Genomic DNA, 20,412 nt, shown 5'->3' with positions numbered 1-20,412 from the left:
TTTCATAATATGTCCAGGGTGAAAGCGTTAGTCTTCCATGGTCAATGGCATGGAGAAACGGAGAGGGGGCTCTTGAACCCGTCAAATCGGCTTGTACAGGTTTTTGCAAAGATATGCTTCCATCAACCAGTATACGCGGATTTTTATCTGGGAAGCAGCAACCCCAATATAAACGACCGCTAGAATCGTTTCCCAGAAAGTCTCTTCGTATAGATTGCTTTAGAAGCTGTGACTCTACACTTCTGATTGATAGCTCCAGATTCTGAATATCATTACTAGTGGCAAACAAATCCTGTTGACAAGCCTGCAACTCTTGAGAAGCCTGAGAAGATACATCATGAGCTGTCTGCAATTCCACTGCATTGGAATTTAGAGAATGTGTTTCATGAATTCTTCCAACGGACTTGTGCAAGGTATCTTTTTCACAAGACATAATATCCGTTACATGAGGAGAGGTATCTGCTACAGGCAACTCATGCCTCACAGGGGATGTAATTTTTTCTGGGGAGGAAATCTTGCTCCCACCGGAATTAACATGCAGATCTCCAGGTTGAGAATCGGTCTCAAGTGGAGCTTTACCTTGACTTTTGTTAAGAAATGCAGTAGAGGAAGTCTCATCATCATGGGTAACTCCGTCTCCAACAACGCCCTCCTGTGGTTGTTGATCACATCCCATATGGTCTGCAAAGTGCTTGAATTATGTAGTTCGCTTGCTTCCTTCAAAATACTAGGTTCAACCTTTGCGAGTTTAGCCATCAAGAATTCTTGCCGCATTTTTGCGTTTTTCCATTCTGAGGAAAGAGAGCGCAATTTCTGCTGCATTTCAATTATCGCTTCGGCACATTGCTCGAGGTGTTGATGGACAAGGGATGAGCTGAGCAGTTCATCGCATAGAACCTTAAGCAGCATGATTCTCTGCATCAGAATAGGTATAAATTCAACCACAATACAAGTGAAAATAGCACCAAAAGATTGTAAGAATCCATAGATGGCAATGCATAAGCTAAATATCACATATGAAATTATAGTCATATAGTCTTCATCTCCAAAAGAGAATGAAAAATAGACAGATTTCAAATGAATGAGCAAGAAATGAGAGACAAGTTTCAAAACTGACCTCCTCAGCACTGAACTCCCAGTAGTCCTTTTCTTTCATCACATCTGCCAGGTGAGCAGTCATTTCCATAGAGGCTCGGGTGAGTTCCCCCTGATACTTTCTACCTTTTCGCCGCCTGACTAGTTTGTAAGATTCCAAAGCCTCTTGAGCCATGCGCTTGGCAATGACACAAGATGGACAATACCAATTTCCATCAGGAATTCTGATAAGAGGTGGATTTAAACAATATGTGTGATACTCAGCATCGCATGTATCACACAAGAGAACACTGTCATCATCTTTGTCAACGCCGCATACTTTACATACCCCCTCATCCCACGGGGCCTTGGGAAGTTTATTTACTGAAACAACTATTTCCTTAATTTCCTTCTTCATCTCTGCATTTAAGCATTCCAATTTCATGTAGTCCACAAGTTTCTGAACAAGTGGTAGAACCTATACCAGAAAACCAATAAAGGCTTGAAACTTGAGAAAATAATTGCACCCCGATACTGCAGTTATACTCATAGAAAAAAGGAGACCGTGCATGCAATTTCTGAAAGGCGAACAAAACGAAAATTATACACGCACACAAAAGGAAGAACCCTTCTAAAGCATATAGCATTAGTGGACATCTTCAGATGCCTCTTTGATCATAAAGGCCTATAACTTGCACAAATAATAAATCTCAAAACATTTAATCCACAAAGATGCCAAAATATAAATGCCTGTCTCCACGTCTAGATGCTACTAAGTAATGAATATAACTTATTGTGTAGAGCATAGCAGAGAAATGAGGGAGAAGACAAACCTCAGCCTCGTATAATGACTTGAACTTTTTAGACAAAGTTGCAACCAGTTCCACATAATCGGGCTGATCCGCATACATAACACGTATACTACTCCACAGCTGCAAATTAGAAAGCTACAGTTAGCATGTCATTCATGAGAAAAATCAAGTTGCATGACCCGCGTCCAGGGATATACCATCAAAATGAAAAATTTAAATTAAGTCATATACTGTCAGACTCAATTGCTGGCTAAAAAATTATCCAATGAACCAGCAAAAGTTCTGGGGTTCAACGGAAAGTTTAACCTGATACTGCTATGACATAAAGAGAAGGCAAAAATATTCTAAATATAACCTGGCTCTTGGGATACTTTTACATTTATGCATCTAAACTAGCAGTGTGAAATTAACAACACAAACATACGATACCTAAACTGAATATAGCACTTATACTATAAGCATTCAGAAACTAATTCCTAGATCGCACAAGAAGCATCATGCCATCAATTGCACCCAAAAAGAAAACAGATTTTAGAGGGAAAATCCCACCTCAAGAACATCCTCAAGAAAAGCTTCAGTTGATCCGTTGTATGCACCAGCAGCCAATCTCAAATCTCTCTACTCTGACAACGGTGGCGAGTTCATTGTATTGCGTTCTTTTCTCACGGCTCATGGCATCACCCATCTAACGACGCCTCCACATACGCCTGAACACAACGGAGTTTCTGAACGGAAACACCGTCACGTCGTCGAAACGGGTCTCACCCTGCTTAGCAAGTCCTCGATGCCCACGGTGTATTGGACCTATGCATTTGCCACCGCCGTGTATCTCATCAACAGAATGCCGACACCGGTGCTTGGAAATGACTCCCCGTATGTCAAACTCTTTGGCCAAGCTCCCAACTACCAGAAGCTACGAGTTTTTGGCTGCCTATGTTTCCCGTGGCTACGCCCGTATGCTACCCACAAACTCTTCGCACGCTCTGCTCCATGTGTCTTTCTTGGATATTCACTCACTCAGAGTGCATATCTCTGCTTGGACAGAGCCTCTGGTCGTATCTACACTTCCCGACATGTCCAATTCGATGAATCTCTGTTTCCTTTTGCCACCTCTCCTCTCACCCAACCTCCATCCTCCGTACCTGAACAAACGCCTGATACACGTCCCACCACCATTCCCGTTGTGACTACGCCACTCTCTACAGCTTCGCCTGCATCCTCCTTGGGGCTCCCCTCGTGCTCAGATTCTCACCGCTCACCGTCACAAGTGCCTACGGCTCCGTCACTGCCTTCCAGATCGTCTCCTGCAACGCCTTCTTCACCACCACCAACCGGTAATACGAACCCAGGTCCGTTACCCACAACTACCAATTCAGGCCCATCTTCACCAAATTCCGGCCCATCTCACCACCACTCAAGCCCGACAACACATCCACAGCTCTCATCTCCCTCCTCTGTTTCCCCGACACCGTCCTTACCCTCTCCTATGCCTACACCGACACCGTCACCTCCTCCTGCACAAGCTCCGGCTCCCAACCCACCTCCACAACATAATCACCATCCCATGCAAACAAGGGCCAAAAACAACATTACCAAGCCAACAACAAAACTCTCACTTACCGTCACCACAACCAAACTCCGACCAGTCATTCCAAAAACAGTGGCAGAGGCGTTGCGGGATCCGAACTGGAGGCAAGCCATGTGTGATGAGATCAATGCCCACATCCGCAATGGCATTTCAGAGCTCGTTCCTCCACGCCCTACACAAAACGTCATTGGCTGTAAGTGGATATTTACTCTCAAATTCAAACAACAATATGGTCATGATTTCACGGAGACGTACAGTCCGATGATCAAGTCTACTATGGTTCGCTCTGTTCTTCATGTTGCGGTGACAAAGGGATGGTGTATACGACAAATCGATGTCAATAACGCTTTCTTGCAAGGCTCCCTGACGGATGAGGTGTATGTTACACAGCCTCCGGGATTTGTTGACAACGATCGACCTCACTATGTGTGTCGATTACATAAGGCGATTTATGGTCTCAAACAAGCACCCAGTGCTTGGTATCAGGAACTTCGCGGTTATCTTCTCACCCTTGGCTTTGTTAACTCATTGGCTGATACATCACTCTTTACATACAAACGGCGTGGCGAAATTATCTATGTTCTTGTGTATGTCGATGATATGCTAATCACTGGTAACAACAGCACAAGTGTCTCGGGTTTCATCAATCACTTGGTGAGATGTCATACTTCTTAGGCCTTGAAGCTACACGGATTTCAAAGGGACTCCATCTAATGCAAAAACGGTACATTATTGATCTGTTGGTCAAGACTAATATGTTGAACTCTCGACCTGTCTCCACTCCCATGTCACCAACTCCGTCGCTTACCGTCAACTCCGGTTCACCACATCCTAACCCAACTGAATACATGGCCGTTCTTGGAAGCCTCCAATATCTCTCTTTCACACGACCGGACATTGCATATGCAGTGAATCGCCTGTCTCAATTTATGCACTCTCCCACTGATCTCCATTGGCAAGATGCAAAGCGCATACTTCGTTACTTGGCGGGTACGACTTCTCATGGTATCTTTATTCGCGCCTCCATGCTTACTCTGACGCTGATTGGTCTCGAAATCTTGACCATTGTATCTCCACCAATGCGTATATCTTATATCTTGGCGGCAATCCAATCTCTTGGTCATCCAAGAAGCAACGCAGTGTGTCACGATCCTCCACCGAAGCAGAGTATCGAGCCGTTGCAAACACGGCATCTGAGTTAAGTTGGGTCTGCTCTCTCCTTACTGAACTTGGCATCTCTCTTCCTGCACCTCCGGTGATATACTGCGACAATGTAGGTGCTACGTATCTCTCCGCAAACCCCGTCTTCCACTCTAGAATGAAACACATTGCCATCGACTTCCACTTTGCACGAGAGTATGTTCAGTCTGGTGCTCTCCGCGTTACTCATGTCTCCACACACGACCAACTTGCTGATGCACTGACAAAACCTCTTCCTCGTCCTCAATTTGTTAACTGTTTGTACAAGATTGGAGTAGCCCCATCTCCTCTATCTTGAGGGGGCATGTAAGTAATGTATAAGTTTAGGACTCAATTGTAATTATAGGATACCCTAATCTCTCTTGTACTCCCTATATATATTGTAAAGACTTTGTATAATAAACATTAAGCATTCTTCCATATACATGGTACCCGTCTGCTTCATGACATTGGAACATGCATCAACAAGTTTTTGGCACACCTTGTTCCATGCAACAGACAATGAATCTTCTTCCACAACAATGTCGCCAATGTCAACCCCATGGTCCTGTTTACTGGATAATATACTATCAAAGTCTACTTGAGAAGAACCACCCTCTGAGCGCAAGCAACTGAATGTCTTGGAAATATTATTCTCTTGTAAACAAGACGATATATCATCTCCAAGAGGTGGGGGGTGATCCGAAAGAAGGATCTCAATATTAGCGTCATCATCATGCTCTTGGGTACTGTCTTTACGATCACTTCGTTTTTCAATGTTCTGTTCCACCATTTCATCAATCTTTGGGCAGGAGAAGACAGTTGATCCAAGTGGAATAAATGAATTAGAGCATGGTGACCGTGTAACCTTGAAAACAGGACCAGAACTGCCATCAGATACTTCACATGTAAATAGCGACCCCGTGATTTTATCATGCCAGCAGGACTTATATCCTATTGGATAGATCATGTTGACATTGTGGTAAGACTGTCTTATGTCAATACGTCCAAGTGACAGCACAAAGAAATCTTCAAACTGCATTGGAAGTCCATTCTGAAAATCAAATACACAAACATGAGGACAAAAAGTACAAAATATTGGGAAAAAGAAACCCATCAAGAGAGATTTCAAGCTTACATTTATATTAGCTTCCTCACAACCGCATCCATTATTTCCAGCGCTAAGGGAATCACCAGCCTGAAAATGAGTACCAGATTTAATGGCAAAAGGGGGCATCGTTTGACCGTTGAATGGAACACGCCTGAGCTGAGCACTCACTGAACTACCCTTTTGCTCAGGGGAACCATTTTTTGGCCATCTTGATGTCTTTCTCCTCTTGGGCATATGCAATCTTTCTTGAAGAAGAGAACTTTCATTCCTGATTTCAGTATCCATACAGCTGAAGCTACCATTAACTGCTAAGCCCAGATAACAAGCAACATCTTGTATTGGACTAAATGTTTTTCCGTTCGGAGCACAATACACTGCACATAGCTGATAACTATCTAGAGGCTGTTTAAATTCGACACGCCAACCATCTTCCAATACTCCATGCCTTTCAGATATGAAATGCCTGAGATTTTGCAGAAACAACTCACTTGGATCCAAGGATGGAAATCTAACGGGCAAACTACTGTTGTTCAGGCTTAATGGGAATCCAAAACCTAGATTGGGATTACGAGCCATTAACCCTGAAGATTCGAGACTAGCATATCCTGTACCAGGACTTGAAAAGCTTGAATGCATGATTGGACAACATATGCTTTCTGAAGAGGAAGAAACAAATCATCAGTGATATTACAATTCGGCTACTTAATTTCTCAGACATACTCGTGTTATAGTAAGGCCAGACAAAGTCCTATCAAATAAAACCTAAATTCAATTACACCAAAATCCTAATCCAGCGAGTTTTTCAGTAGTTTCTAGATCTCCAAATAACACCTTTGGTCCCTATTCATGTAAAGAAACCCTAGTCAAGTCTTGCATCCGTGTCCTCGATCTCAACCAAAATTAAATTTCCTATAAACCCTAACGCATACAGAAGAAGGGTAACGTACCTAGAATCTGACGTATCCTCGCTGCCATAACCCTCGCCATCACTGGGAGGCGAGGCGTTCATATCGAAAATGAGCTTAGACTTGACACCAAAGGGCCAGAGTTTGCTCCTCTCGCCGCCAGAAACACAGTCGCAGCACATCCAATCGGAAGAGGGAGCGGCCTCAACTCCGTCGTGAACACAAGAGAGATGAAACCCTCGCTCACAAGCATCGCAAACAACAACGAGCTCCAAAGACTCAGGTCTTCCACAGGCGGCGCAGGAAGCATCCCGATCCGGTTCAGGAACATCCGTAGGCGCTCCAGGCGCAGGGTCGGGATTATCGTGAATCGACCTAACAACTTCGACGGTTTCGTAGTCGGCGTCGTCATCCGGAGCGCCGGTGCAAACACCGCCGAGAGTAGCGGCGGAAGGGATTTCGTTGAGATCGATGCCGAGAAAGGAGCGGTTATCTTACTTGGAAGCGGCGGTCCTAGTGTCTCCGAGTAGCTCGTTTGTAGAATCAGAGAGTCCCATTATTCGATTAGGTTGATGGAATCGAGCATTGTTTGCATTGAAGAGGAAGAAGAACTAAAGAAGGAAGAAGAAGAAGAAGAAGAAGAAGAAGAGATTTGTATCTTGCGAGAAAGTGAGCAAAAAGAGGTTTTTCTTAATTAATTCTCTCTTTTTTTTTTCCTTCCCCCACTTTTCCCGAAGTTCTGTTTGGGGAGAGAAACAAAAAAACGTGAATTATCTGACCCCTTTTTTTTTTTTGGGTGCCTTTTATATATACTACTAAACATATTTTCGAAGATCACGTAACGCACCCAAAAAAAAAAAGATGTTAAATGCTAAATTATAAAATAAGATAAATTTTTACTCTTATGTTTATAAAGTAATAGTCTATGTTTAAAAAAAAAAAAAGTAAATTTGCCTGGATATATAACGCGATAAAGATATCAAGTATTTTTAAATATCGAAATCGTAGTTTAAAAAGGTGGATTTAAGCCTCAAGTATTTTTTGACATAGTTTAAAGTATCTGGTCTGATCAAATCCTCCATTGCTAACAGATCAAAAGCATTCTTTTTAACTCTATACATTCTTCCTTTCGTCCCTATATCAGCTACATACACTCCTTTCTTTATGAACGTTCTCGTTCCCGTCTGCTCATTCACGACATCTGTACAATTCGAATTGAGGAAGTACATAACCGGAAAATGCGTGAGTAGAATTCCGGTATAATTCAATTTTGTATTCTACCAAACAAAATTCTCATATTGGTTAGTTGTATCTTGTATGGCTCAAGATGTCCAAACTTTTCAACAAGAACCGAGACAAACATATATAATCAAGAGTTGGAATCAAAGGGTGCATACTGTTGTAAATAGGAGGAATTGGAAGAGGGCCATCGATCCAAAGCCCGTTGTCTTGTGCCAAAGAAACATTCCGGTTAGGCCTATTGAGACAGCAAACCCCATTGTCATATGCCTTGTGATCTATACTGAATCCGGTTCTTGAAATTCTACGGTTCTCTTGCAAACAAACCCGCTGGATTTGTTAATTTTACGACTCTCATGTAGGTTTTGAATCGAAAGCAAACTGTTGGTGAGGCTGTTAAGATCAAGGAAGTGAGCCATTGTAGACTTTGTAGTTATTGAGGAAGCTTAAGGTAGTATGTGCAGCTTTCTGTTCTTGTGTTTGATTTCGGTTTATTTTATCTTTACTAGTATTTTTGCAGCAGTTTTTGCTCAAAAATACTTTTTGGAAAGTTTTTATATTTAATGCATTGACTTTAATATTAGTTACCAAAAATTTTAAAATTAATTATAAAAGATTTAAAAAATAAGGAAATCTTTCTAGCTAATTCAAACATAAATATATGATTTCCTTTCATTTTAATTTGAATTTATATTTAAATTATCTTGAATTATTTTATAATATATTTAGTTAATAAAAATTGTGATTTTTTCATGCATATGATGTAATTCAAATTTTAAGAAAAGGACATATATTACTAAATAAATGAATAACAAAATATGGATACAATATCTCACATCGCCTAAAAGTTTGGGCATTAGTTCAGAATCATACTATAAAAGAGACCAAAATGATTAATAATACAAATGAGTAGAAAGCATTCAAACTTTAAAAACTTTTATTTGGTTTATTCTGATTCTTTATTTTAAAGAATTTTAAACAGTTAAATATTATAAATATTTAAAACTTTTAAAAAGTTAAATATTATAAATATTTATATTTTATAAAAAGTATATATATTATAAATATTTATATATTTTTTTGAAAGTTAAACTTTATAAAATGTTAAAAAAATTAATAATATTTAAACGTTTATGAAGTTTCAAATATGAGAAATACTCAATCGTTTTAAGAATTCCAAGTATTATAAATATTTAAAATTTATAAAAAACGCCAATCTTATAAAATGTAAATGGTTACAACCTTTATAAATAACATATCAACTCAATCTAATATTTATAATAAAAACAATAAATATTACAAATTAAGATTATATAAGTGAGTTAAAATATCTCGGGACGGAGTTATATAGCAGGATGAGTTTTGTTGATATCTATATAAATTTAAAATATCATTAATTTGGTGTTAAACGGGTAAAACATCATTTCATTATTTTGTTAATACTATCCATATTCGAGAATAAACATATCTAATTAAATTGATTAATAAATATTATGTAAAAAATAAATTATATTGCAATATTATATGGTTTAAACTTTAAACTATAAAATTATTAAGTATTATATAATTATAACATATTTAACCAACAAATACAACTTATAATTTACATGTTTTAGTTATAAATAATTTGTTATGCGGTCTACCGCGGATCCTAATCTAGTTATCCATCACAAATATTTTATCTTGACGAAGAGGTGTTTTCGTAATTCAACTATTTTAACAACCTGCTTTTTCAACGATCCCATCACAAATACTCGTGCCGTTTCAATTTTTACTACTCAACCAAAGACCGTCAAACTTGAATTTTACTTTGGTTGTTAACAACCTTTGTTTAGTAGATTCACACCAAAAATTGTAATTTTTACACAAATTTATACTAAAATCTGTTTTTTAAGATAAAATTTATTTATTTTTCTATAAAATTGAGCATTTTTTATAAAGACTTATTCAAATAAAACTTCAAAAAAGACATTAATTATTAAAGAAAAAGAAAAAAAATCGGGACGCCAATCCTTTGCTTGGGTAGCTTCCCCTATGGGCCGGCACTGCTCAGAAGCATGCGTCAATACCATAACCGCCAGGTCTATCGTCGTCTCAACATGTCAAAGGGTGGTTACTTCAGCATATCCTGAATTATATCGATGAGAAAGTTCAGGCACAAATAGATTATCTGATTGGTATGCTAGTGGAGCGTTTCTATTGTTTTATGTCCATTGGAGGAACTGCAGACTTTGGGGCGGCTTCTTCCGCATGGACTATCGATGTTGCCTTCACATCCCATGTAATTGGAGGTTTTTAGTACGTTTCGTGCTTCCCATTATTTCAGCAATTTATGTCCTTCGACAAAAGATTTCGAAACTGCCACTTTTAAAAGAAGATGAGCACGAAGACGACAAAAATGTTGGATGATGGTCATAAAAGTAAACTACAATATTGGTTTTTGTCTAGAAAAAAACACGAATTTTCCATTCATCATCTTAGGATTAGTTGATAAAAAATAATATACAGGCTCCAAACTTAATGTTGTATTTAATTTATGTATATCAAAAATAGAAACTAGAAAGTGATAAAATTAATTTTGCATCACACAATATGCATTATAGAAAAGATGAATTATCTTTTAGACAAAAAAAAATGACTTATCTTCTTTCTGTTTTTTAAAATAATATTGAATATTTTTTATTAACCGAAATAAAGATGATATATACAGTTTTATGGAATTCTTCAAACAGTAATCAATAATTTTGCTAAATTAATATAGATGCCGAAGAAATGTGACCATATATATAGGCCTAGTTATTAACCATGAATCTTAAAGAGCAAGTAAATCGGTGAAAACTGGATCGGATTCATGCCAGAAAATACATACTCTTATCGGTTTGAATAAACCAGTACTTAATAAAACAGTAAGTGGATTTTAATCGGTTTATTATTATTATTTCAATCGGTTCACCTTATTATTTTCTATCGGTTCATATAACAAGTACAAAAAGGGTTTAGTAGTGAAAAGCCCCATTTCGATGACCATCATCACAAAGATTTTATCTGGACGAAAGGGTGTTTTCGTAATTCAACTATGTTAACAATGTGCTGTTTCAAGGATCCCATCAAGTATAGAACTCGTGCCGTTTCAATTGACAAAATTAGTGATGTTAAAACGGGTAGTCCGGATCCATTTAGACCCTATCCATTTAAACCCTGCCTGTTTAACTAATTGCCCACTTAAACCTTTTAAATTTAAAGCCCGTTTATCTAAACCCGTTTAAATATATATGGACCCGTCGGCCCATTTAAGTTATATTTGTTTTTTTTATCAAAACCCAAAAACATAAATTTTTGTCGAACAAATCAGTTTAAAAACTATTCCAATTATATCTTATTATCTTAACTGTTCCTCAATTCTTGTTTCTTCCTCATTCATTCCCAATGTTCTGGAAAAACCTGCAAACACACACACAAAACACAATATCTGTTGGATATAATAGTGACAAAACCAAAACCAAATACCGAAATCAAATTGCTACCAATTTGGGGATTGAAATCAGATTGAAATCAAATTGCTAGCGTTGAGATGATCTCGAAACGTGACGGTGGAGATGCTGAATATGATCTTGGAACGTGACGCTGGAGATGACCTCGGAACGGAACGTGACGTCGTTCGAGTTCAGAAAAAGTGAATCTGACCAAACGTCGTCGTTTTACTTAAAAAAGTTCAGAAAAAATAAACGGGTTGTCCAGTTTAAATTAATTACGACCCGTTAATAAACGGGCTTTAAAAGGGTATACCCATTTAACATTCTTTGGTTTTTAGATGGGTTCGGGTCTAAATAATACACTAAAGCCGTTTAGGCCCGCAGGCTTAACATCACTATGTTTATGTAAGAAGAATAATAAGACTGGTAATTAAAAAGCAACATAGACATAAACTTTTTGTTGGACAGAAAAAAATAAAATAACATAAGACATATTAGGCTACATGGGCCGAATTACTATTCTTAGTGGGCCTATTATAGATCTTAATACCAAAACGCATCGTTACGTCTTTAGAACGACCGTTCGGCGTTTCCGACGTCATCCCCAATCCGAGTCCCAGAGAAATCTAGCTCTGTGCCCTTTCTCTTTCAAAAAGATCGTTTCTCTCGATTCTTCGTTTCATCGAACGCACGTCGAACCTTTAATCCCTTCATTGCTCTTTTTGCGGGTCAAGTTTTGATTCGAGCTTTTTTAGGGTTCCGTATCTGAATCTCTCGACAAGATAAACCCTCGTGTGGGATTTTGCTCATTTTAGGCAGATTTTTTTGCTCATTTTTGTGGGATTTTTACAAGTTGTATCTGTCTTCCTTGGTATTGATATTCATAAAAGGCTTACTTGACGAATTATGTTAAACCATTGTGCTATATAGTCTCTAGATCAGTTGTAGGTTATCCCAGTAAAGTTTGTCTGGTTTTTTTTAGCATGAGTGCCCTGTTGCACACAACTACACAAGTAAGATATTCTCCTACTTACTATATTAGATTTTGCGCAAAAAAAAAACAATAAGATTAAGGGGGTGTATTGAAAGATGGATTTTGGAGAATTTTGGATATGTTTTAAAATCACATGTTATTCAAGTTGTGATTTTTGAATCACTTGCCAAATCCAATGTTATTGAATCTGGAATATTTATTAAATCATTTGAAATCACACACAATCTCTTGTTATTCAATAAACAATTTGTAAAAATCATATCAAATCTACTGTTATTCAAAACATAACTTTAATTTTTCTAAAAAACCATAACATGGATTTTAGGAGATTTTAGGAGAGTTTAGATACATCTTTACATAAGGAATCCAATTGAACAAATCACACCTTAAGAGGTGTTATTTTGAAGGATTTGTTATAATTTTTTTTTTTAAAGCTTTCGTTCTAATTTTATATATACTCTCGTTCTCATATCTGTTCTAATGATTAAATCAGACCTTGAGCATATATGCCTTTACGATCACTTCGTTTTTCAATGTTCTGTTCCACCATTTCATCAATCTTTGGGCAGGAGAAGACAGTGGATCCAAGTGGAATAAATGACTTAGAGCATGGTGACCGTGTAACCTTGAAAACAGGATTTGAATCAATAACAGTAACAGGATTTGAATCAATGTTTTCTTGGTTTTAGCTTTTTTCGGGACAAAATGGGTAAAAGTTGTCTGTAAACACTCCAAATTCAACCCGAACTCTTATAATTAGTCAAATGCATTAGATTGTCACATATTTTGACCCTAGAAAGAGTAACATAGCTGTTTACTGCTTCAAATCAATGTTTTCTCTCGGTTTTGGCCTTATTTCTCTGTTTAAGTCTGTTTTGGGATAAAACGGGTTAAGGGTTGTCTAAACACTCCAAATTCATCCCAAACTCTTAAAATTAGTCAAATTCATTGGATACTCACACATTCTGACCCATGAAACAGTAACAAAGCTATTTATTGCTTCGAGTCAATGTTTTCTCGGTTTTAGCCTATTTTGGGACCAAATAGGTAAAAGTGGTGCCTAAACACTCCAAATTCAACCAGAACTCTTATAATTAGTCAAATATATTGGATTGTTACATATTTTGACCCTAGAAAGAGTAACATAGCTTTTTACTGCTTCGAGTCAATGTTTTCTCTTGGTTTTAGCCTGTTTTCTCTGTTTAAGTCTGTTTCGGGATAAAACGGGTTTAAGTGTTGTCTAAACACTCCAAATTCATCCCAAACTCTTACAGTTAGTCAAATGCATTATATTGTCATGCATTCTGACCCTAGAAACAGTAACAAAACTGTTTATTGCTTCAAGTCAGTGTTTTCTCGGTTTTAGCCTGTTTCGGGACAAAATGGGTAAAAGTGGTGTCTAAACACTCCAAATTCATCCCAAACTCTTACAGTTAGTCAAATGCATTATATTGTCATGCATTCTGACCCTAGAAACAGTAACAAAACTGTTTATTGCTTCAAGTCAGTGTTTTCTCGGTTTTAGCCTGTTTCGGGACAAAATGGGTAAAAGTGGTGTCTAAACACTCCAAATTCATCCCAAACTCTTACAGTTAGTCAAATGCATTATATTGTCATGCATTCTGACCCTAGAAACAGTAACAAAACTGTTTATTGCTTCAAGTCAGTGTTTTCTCGGTTTTAGCCTGTTTCGGGACAAAATGGGTAAAAGTGGTGTCTAAACACTCCAAATTCATCCCAAACTCTTACAGTTAGTCAAATGCATTATATTGTCATGCATTCTGACCCTAGAAACAGTAACAAAACTGTTTATTGCTTCAAGTCAGTGTTTTCTCGGTTTTAGCCTGTTTCGGGACAAAATGGGTAAAAGTGGTGTCTAAACACTCCAAATTCATCCCAAACTCTTACAGTTAGTCAAATGCATTATATTGTCATGCATTCTGACCCTAGAAACAGTAACAAAACTGTTTATTGCTTCAAGTCAGTGTTTTCTCGGTTTTAGCCTGTTTCGGGACAAAATGGGTAAAAGTGGTGTCTAAACACTCCAAATTCATCCCAAACTCTTACAGTTAGTCAAATGCATTATATTGTCATGCATTCTGACCCTAGAAACAGTAACAAAACTGTTTATTGCTTCAAGTCAGTGTTTTCTCGGTTTTAGCCTGTTTCGGGACAAAATGGGTAAAAGTGGTGTCTAAACACTCCAAATTCATCCCAAACTCTTACAGTTAGTCAAATGCATTATATTGTCATGCATTCTGACCCTAGAAACAGTAACAAAACTGTTTATTGCTTCAAGTCAGTGTTTTCTCGGTTTTAGCCTGTTTCGGGACAAAATGGGTAAAAGTGGTGTCTAAACACTCCAAATTCAACCCGAACTCTTATAATTAGTCAAATGTATTGGATTGTTATATATTTTGACCCTAGAAAGAGTAACATAACTTTTTACTGCTTCAAATCAACGTTTTCTCTCGGTTTTAGCCTGTTTTCTCTGTTTAAGCCTGTTTTGGGATAAAACGGGTTTAAGTGTTGTCTAAACACTCCAAATTCATCCCAAACTCTTAAAGTTAGTCAAATGCATTGTATTGTCCCACATTATGACCCTAGAAACAATAACAAAGCTGTTTACTGCTTTCAGTCAATGTTTTCTCTCGGTTTTAGCCTGTTTTCTCTGTTTAAGCCTGTTTTGGGATAAAACGGAAAATGGGTAAAAGTGGTGTTTAAACACTCCAAATTAAACCCAAACTCTTATAATTAGTCAAATGTATTGGATTGTTACATATTTTGACCCTAGAAAGAGTAACATAGCTGTTTACTGCTTTCAGTCAATGTTTTCTCTCCGGTTTAGCCTTTTTTCTCTATTTAAGCCTGTTTTGGGATAAAACGGGTTTAAGTATTGTCTAAACACTCCAACTTCATCCTGAACTTTTGCAGTTAGTCAAATGCAATGGATTGTCACACATTCTGACCCTATAAACAGTAACCAAGCTGTTTATTGCTTCGAGTCAATGTTTTCTCGGTTTTAGCCTTTTTCGGGACCAAATGGGTAAAAGTGGTGTCTAAACAGTCCAAATTCAAATCGAACTCTTATAATTAGTCAAATGTATTGGATTGTTACAAATTTTGACCCTAGAAAGAGTAACATAGCTTTTTACTGCTTCGAATCAACTTTTTCTCTTGGTTTTTGCCGGTTTTCTCTGTTTAAGTCTGTTTTAGGATAAAACGGGTTTCAGTGTTGTCTAAACACTCCAAATTCATCCCAAACTCTTACAGTTAGTCAAATGCAATGGATTGTTACACATTCTGACCCTATAAACAGTAACAAAGCTTCTTACTGCTTCGAGTCAATGTTTTCTCGGTTTTAGCCTTTTTCGGGACCAAATGGGTAAAAGTGGTGTCTAAACACTCCAAATTCAACCCGAACTCTTATAATTAAGAAAATGTATTGGATTGTTACATATTTTGACCCTTAAAAAGAGTAACATAGCTTTTTACTGCTTCGAATCAACGTTTTCTCTTGGTTTTAGCCTGTTTCGGGACAAAATGGGTAAAAGTTGTTTCTAAATACTCCAAATTCAACCCGAACTCTTATAATTAGTCNTTGGGATTAAACGGGTTTACGTGTTGTCTAAACACTCCAAATTCATCCCAACCTCTTATAGTTAGTCAAATGCTATGGATTGTCACAAATTCTGACCCTATAAACAGTAACAAAGCTGCTTACTGCTTTGCATCAATGTTTTCTCGGTTTTAGCCTATTTCAGGACAAAATGGGTAAAAGTAGTGTCTAAACACTCCAAATTTATCCCAAACTCTTACAGTTAGTCATATGCATTGTATTGTCACGCATTCTGACCCTAGAAACAGTAACAAAACTGTTTATTGCTTCAAGTCAGTGTTTTCTCGGTTTTAGCCTATTTCAGGACAAAATGGGTAAAAGTAGTGTCTAAACACTCCAAATTCAACCCGAACTCTTATAATTAGTCAAATGTATTGGATTGTTACATATTTATACCCTAGGAAGAGTAACATATGTTTTTACTGCTTCGAATCAACGTTTTCTCTCGGGTTTAGCCTGTTTTCTCTGTTTAAGCCTGTTTTGGGATAAAACCGGTGTAAGTGTTGTCTAAACACTCCAAATTCATCCCAAACTCTTACAGTTAGTCAAATGCATTGTATTGTCGCACATTATGACCCTAGAAACAAAAACAAAGCTGTTTACTGCTTCGTATCAATGTTTTCTCAGTTTTAGCCTTTTTCAGGACAAAATGGGTAAAAGTGGTGTCTAAACACTCCAAATTCAACCCGAACTCTTATAATTAGTCAAATGCATTGGATTGTTACATATTTTGAGCCTAGAAAGAGTAACATAGCTGTTTACTGCTTTCAGTCAATGTTTTCTCTCTGGTTTAGCCTTTTTGCTCTACTTAAGCCTATTTTGGGATAAAACGGGTTTAAGTGTTGTCTAAACACTCCAAATTCATCCCAAACTCGTACAGTTAGTCAAATGCATTGTATTGTCACACATTCTGACCCTAGAAACAATAACAAAGCTGTTTACTGCTTCGTATCAATGTTTTCTCAGTTTTAGCCTTTTTCAGGACAAAATGGGTAAAAGTGGTGTCTAAACACTCCAAATTCAACCCAAACTCTTATAATTAGTCAAATGCATTGGATTGTTACATATTTTGACCCTAGAAAGAGTAACATAGGTGTTTACTGCTTTCAGTCAATGTTTTCTCTCCGGTTTAGCCTTTTTTCTCTGTTTAAGCCTGTTTTGGGTTAAACGGGTTTAAGTGTTGTCTAAACACTCCAACTTCATCCCGAACTTTTATAGTTAGTCAAATGCAATGGATTGTCACACATTCTGACCCTATAAACAGTAACCAAGCTGTTTATTGCTTCGAGTCAATGCTTTCTCGGGACCAAATGGGTAAAAGTGGTGTCTAAACACTCCAAATTCAAATCGAACTCTTATAATTAATCAAATGTATTGGATTGTTACATATTTTGACCCTAGAAAGAGTAACATAGCTTTTTACTGCTTCGAATCAACGTTTTCTCTTAGTTTTAGCCTGTTTTCTCTGTTTAAGTCTGTTTTGGGATAAAACGGGTTTAAGTGTTGTCAAAAGACTCCAAATTCATCCTGAACTCTTACAATAAGTCAAATGCATTGGATTGTCACACATTCTGACCCTAGAAACAGTAACAAAGCTGTTTATTGCTTCGAGTCAATGTTTTCTCGGTTTTAGCCTATTTCCGGACCAAATGGGTAAAAGTGGTGTCTAAACACTCCAAATTCAACCCGAACTCTTATAATTAGTCAAATGTATTGGATTGTTACATATTTTGACCCTAGAAAGAGTAACACAGCTTTTTACTGCTTCGAATCAACGTTTTCTCTTGGTTTTAGCCTGTTTTCTCTTGGTTTTAGCCTGTTTTATCTGTTTAAGTCTGTTTTGGGATAAAACGGGTTTAAGTGTTGTCTAAAAACTCCAAATTCATCCCAAACTCTTACAGTTAGTCAAATGCAATGGATTGTCACACATTCTGACCCTATAAACAGTAACAAATCTGCTTACTGCTTCGCATCAATGTTTTCTCGGTTTTAGCCTGTTTCGGGACAAAAGGGGTAAAAGTGGTGTGTAAACAATACATATTCAACCCAAGCTCTTGTAATTAGTCAAATGTATTGGATTATTACATATTTTGACCCTAGAAAGAGTAACACAGCTGTTTACTGCTTCGAATCAATGTTTTCTCTCGGTTTTAGCTTTATTTCTCTGTTTAAGCCTGTTTTGGGATAAAACGGGTTTAAGTGTTGTCTAAACACTCCAAATTCATCCCGAACTCTTACAATTAGTCAAATTCATTGGATACTCACACATTCTGACCCTAGAAACAGTAACAAAGCTGTTTATTGCTTTAAGTCAATGTTTTCTCGGTTTTAGCCTGCTTCGGGACGAAATGGGTAAAAGTTGTTTCTAAACACTCCAAATTCAACCCAAACTCTTATAATTAGTCAAATGTATTGGATTGTTACATATTTTGACCCTAGGAAGAGTAACATAGCTTTTTACTGCTTCGAATCAACATTTTTTCTCGGTTTTAGCATGTTTTCTCTGTTTAAGCCTGTTTTGGGATAAAACGGGTTTAAGTATTGTCTAAACACTCCAAATTCATCCCAAACTCTTACAGTTAGTCAAATGCATTGTATTGTCACACATTGTATTGTCCAATGCATTCTGACACATTCTGATCCTAGAAAGAGTAACATAACTGTTTACTGCTTCGAATCAATGTTTTTCTCGGTTTTAGCCTGTTTCGAGACGAAATGGGTAAAAGTGGTGTCTAAACATTCTAAATTCAACCCAAACTCTTATAATAAGTCAAATGCATTGGATCGTTACAGTTTTTGACCCTAGAAAGAGTAACATAGCTGTTTACTGCTTCAAATCAATGGTTTCTCTCGGTTTTAGCCTGTTTTCCTGATTTAAGCCTGTTATGGGATAAAATGGGTTTATGTGTTGTCTAAAAACTCCAAATTTATCCCGAACTCTTACAATTAGTCAAATGCATTGGACAATCACACATTCTGACCTCCAAATTCATTCCAAACTCTTACAATAAGTCAAATTCATTGGATTGTCACACATTATGACCCTAGAAACAGTAACAAAGCTGTTTACTGCTTTGAAACAATGTTTTCTTGGTTTTAGCTTGTTTCGAGACAAAATGTGTAAAAGTGGTGTCTAAACACTCTAAATTCAACTCGAACTCTTATAATTAGTCAAATGCATTGGATCGTTACAGTTTTTGACCCTAGAAAGAGTAACACAGCTGTTTACTGCTTCGAATCAATGTTTTCTCTCGGTTTTAGCCTATTTTCTAGATTTAAGCCTGTTTTGGGATAAAACGGGTTTAAGTGTTGTCTAAACATTCCAAATTCATCCCGAACTCTTACAATTAGTCAAATGCATTGGACAGTCACACATTCTGACCCTAGAAAGAATAACATAGCTGTTTACTGCTTCGAATCAATGTTTTCTCTCGGTTTTAGCCTGTTTTCTAGGTTTAAGCCTGTTTTGGAATAAAACAGGTTTAAGTGTTGTTTAAAGACTCCAAATACATCCTGAAATCTTATAATTAGTCAAATGCTTTGGATTGTTCCACTTTCTGACCCTAGAAACAGTAACAAAGCGATTTACTGCTTTGAATCAATGTTTTCTCAGTTTTAGCCTGTTTCGGGACAAAATGGGTAAAAGTGGTGTCTAAACAATCCAAATTCAACCCGAACTCTTATAATTAGTCAAATGCATTGGATCGTTACAGTTTTTGACCCTAGAAAGAGTAACACAGCTGTTTACTGCTTCGAATCAATGTTTTCTCTCGGTTTTAGCCTATTTTCTAGATTTAAGCCTGTTTTGGGATAAAACGGGTTTAAGTGTTGTCTAAACATTCCAAATTCATCCCGAACTCTTACAATTAGTCAAATGCATTGGACAGTCACACATTCTGACCCTAGAAAGAATAACATAGCTGTTTACTGCTTCGAATCAATGTTTTCTCTCGGTTTTAGCCTGTTTTCTAGGTTTAAGCCTGTTTTGGAATAAAACAGGTTTAAGTGTTGTTTAAAGACTCCAAATACATCCTGAAATCTTATAATTAGTCAAATGCTTTGGATTGTTCCACTTTCTGACCCTAGAAACAGTAACAAAGCGATTTACTGCTTTGAATCAATGTTTTCTCAGTTTTAGCCTGTTTCGGGACAAAATGGGTAAAAGTGGTGTCTAAACAATCCAAATTCAACCCGAACTCTTATAATTAGTCAAATGCATTGGATCGTTACAGTTTTTGACCCTAGAAAGAGTAACATAGCTGTTTACTGCTTCAAATCAATGTTTTCTCTCGGTTTGAGCCTATTTTCTAGATTTAAGCCTGTTTCGGGATAAAACGGATTTAAGTGTTGTCTAAACATTCCAAATTCATCTCAATTTCTTACAATTAGTCAAATGCATTGGAAATTCACACATTCTG

General features: G+C 37.2%; 1 protein-coding gene and 1 pseudogene across 2 annotated transcripts; both read right to left on the bottom strand.

Annotated features, from left to right (window-relative positions):
• Window positions 1-710: 710 nt before the first annotated feature.
• LOC104773602 (methyl-CpG-binding domain-containing protein 9-like) lies at window positions 711-7,392 on the bottom strand. 2 transcript variants are annotated; one of them, XM_010498252.2, is made up of 7 exons: window positions 6,712-7,392; window positions 5,792-6,420; window positions 3,730-5,689; window positions 2,436-3,646; window positions 1,908-2,006; window positions 1,118-1,552; window positions 711-915 (listed from the first exon to the last, which is right to left on the bottom strand). In XM_010498252.2, exons 1-3 carry the CDS (start codon window positions 6,749-6,751, stop codon window positions 5,027-5,029), a joined length of 1,332 nt encoding a protein of 443 aa, XP_010496554.1. In that variant the 5' UTR covers window positions 6,752-7,392; the 3' UTR covers window positions 711-915; window positions 1,118-1,552; window positions 1,908-2,006; window positions 2,436-3,646; window positions 3,730-5,026. The 2 variants fall into 2 exon arrangements, with proteins under 2 accessions (XP_010496554.1, XP_010496552.1); XM_010498250.2 differs by having other exon boundaries at window positions 3,730-5,707; window positions 6,712-7,391.
• A 266-nt stretch (window positions 7,393-7,658) lies between these two features.
• On the bottom strand, window positions 7,659-8,327 carry LOC104773612 (annotated as a pseudogene).
• Between the last annotated feature and the right edge of the window lie 12,085 nt (window positions 8,328-20,412).

Source organism: Camelina sativa, unplaced genomic scaffold (assembly GCF_000633955.1).
Source record: "Camelina sativa cultivar DH55 unplaced genomic scaffold, Cs unpScaffold00590, whole genome shotgun sequence".
NCBI classification, from domain to species: domain Eukaryota; kingdom Viridiplantae; phylum Streptophyta; class Magnoliopsida; order Brassicales; family Brassicaceae; genus Camelina; species Camelina sativa.
This window is presented reverse-complemented; position numbering and strand designations above follow the sequence as displayed.

Excerpts from the sequence above, each read along its gene's own strand:
- LOC104773602 (XM_010498250.2), bottom strand. The coding sequence starts at position 6,751 with ATGGCGAGGGTTATGGCAGCGAGGATACGTCAGATTCTAG. Across the intron at positions 6,421-6,711 it reads GAGGATACGTCAGATTCTAG|AAAGCATATGTTGTCCAATC; the intron begins GTACGTTACCCT and ends CTTCCTCTTCAG. Across the intron at positions 5,708-5,791 it reads GTGAGGAAGCTAATATAAAT|AATGGACTTCCAATGCAGTT; the intron begins GTAAGCTTGAAA and ends TTTGATTTTCAG.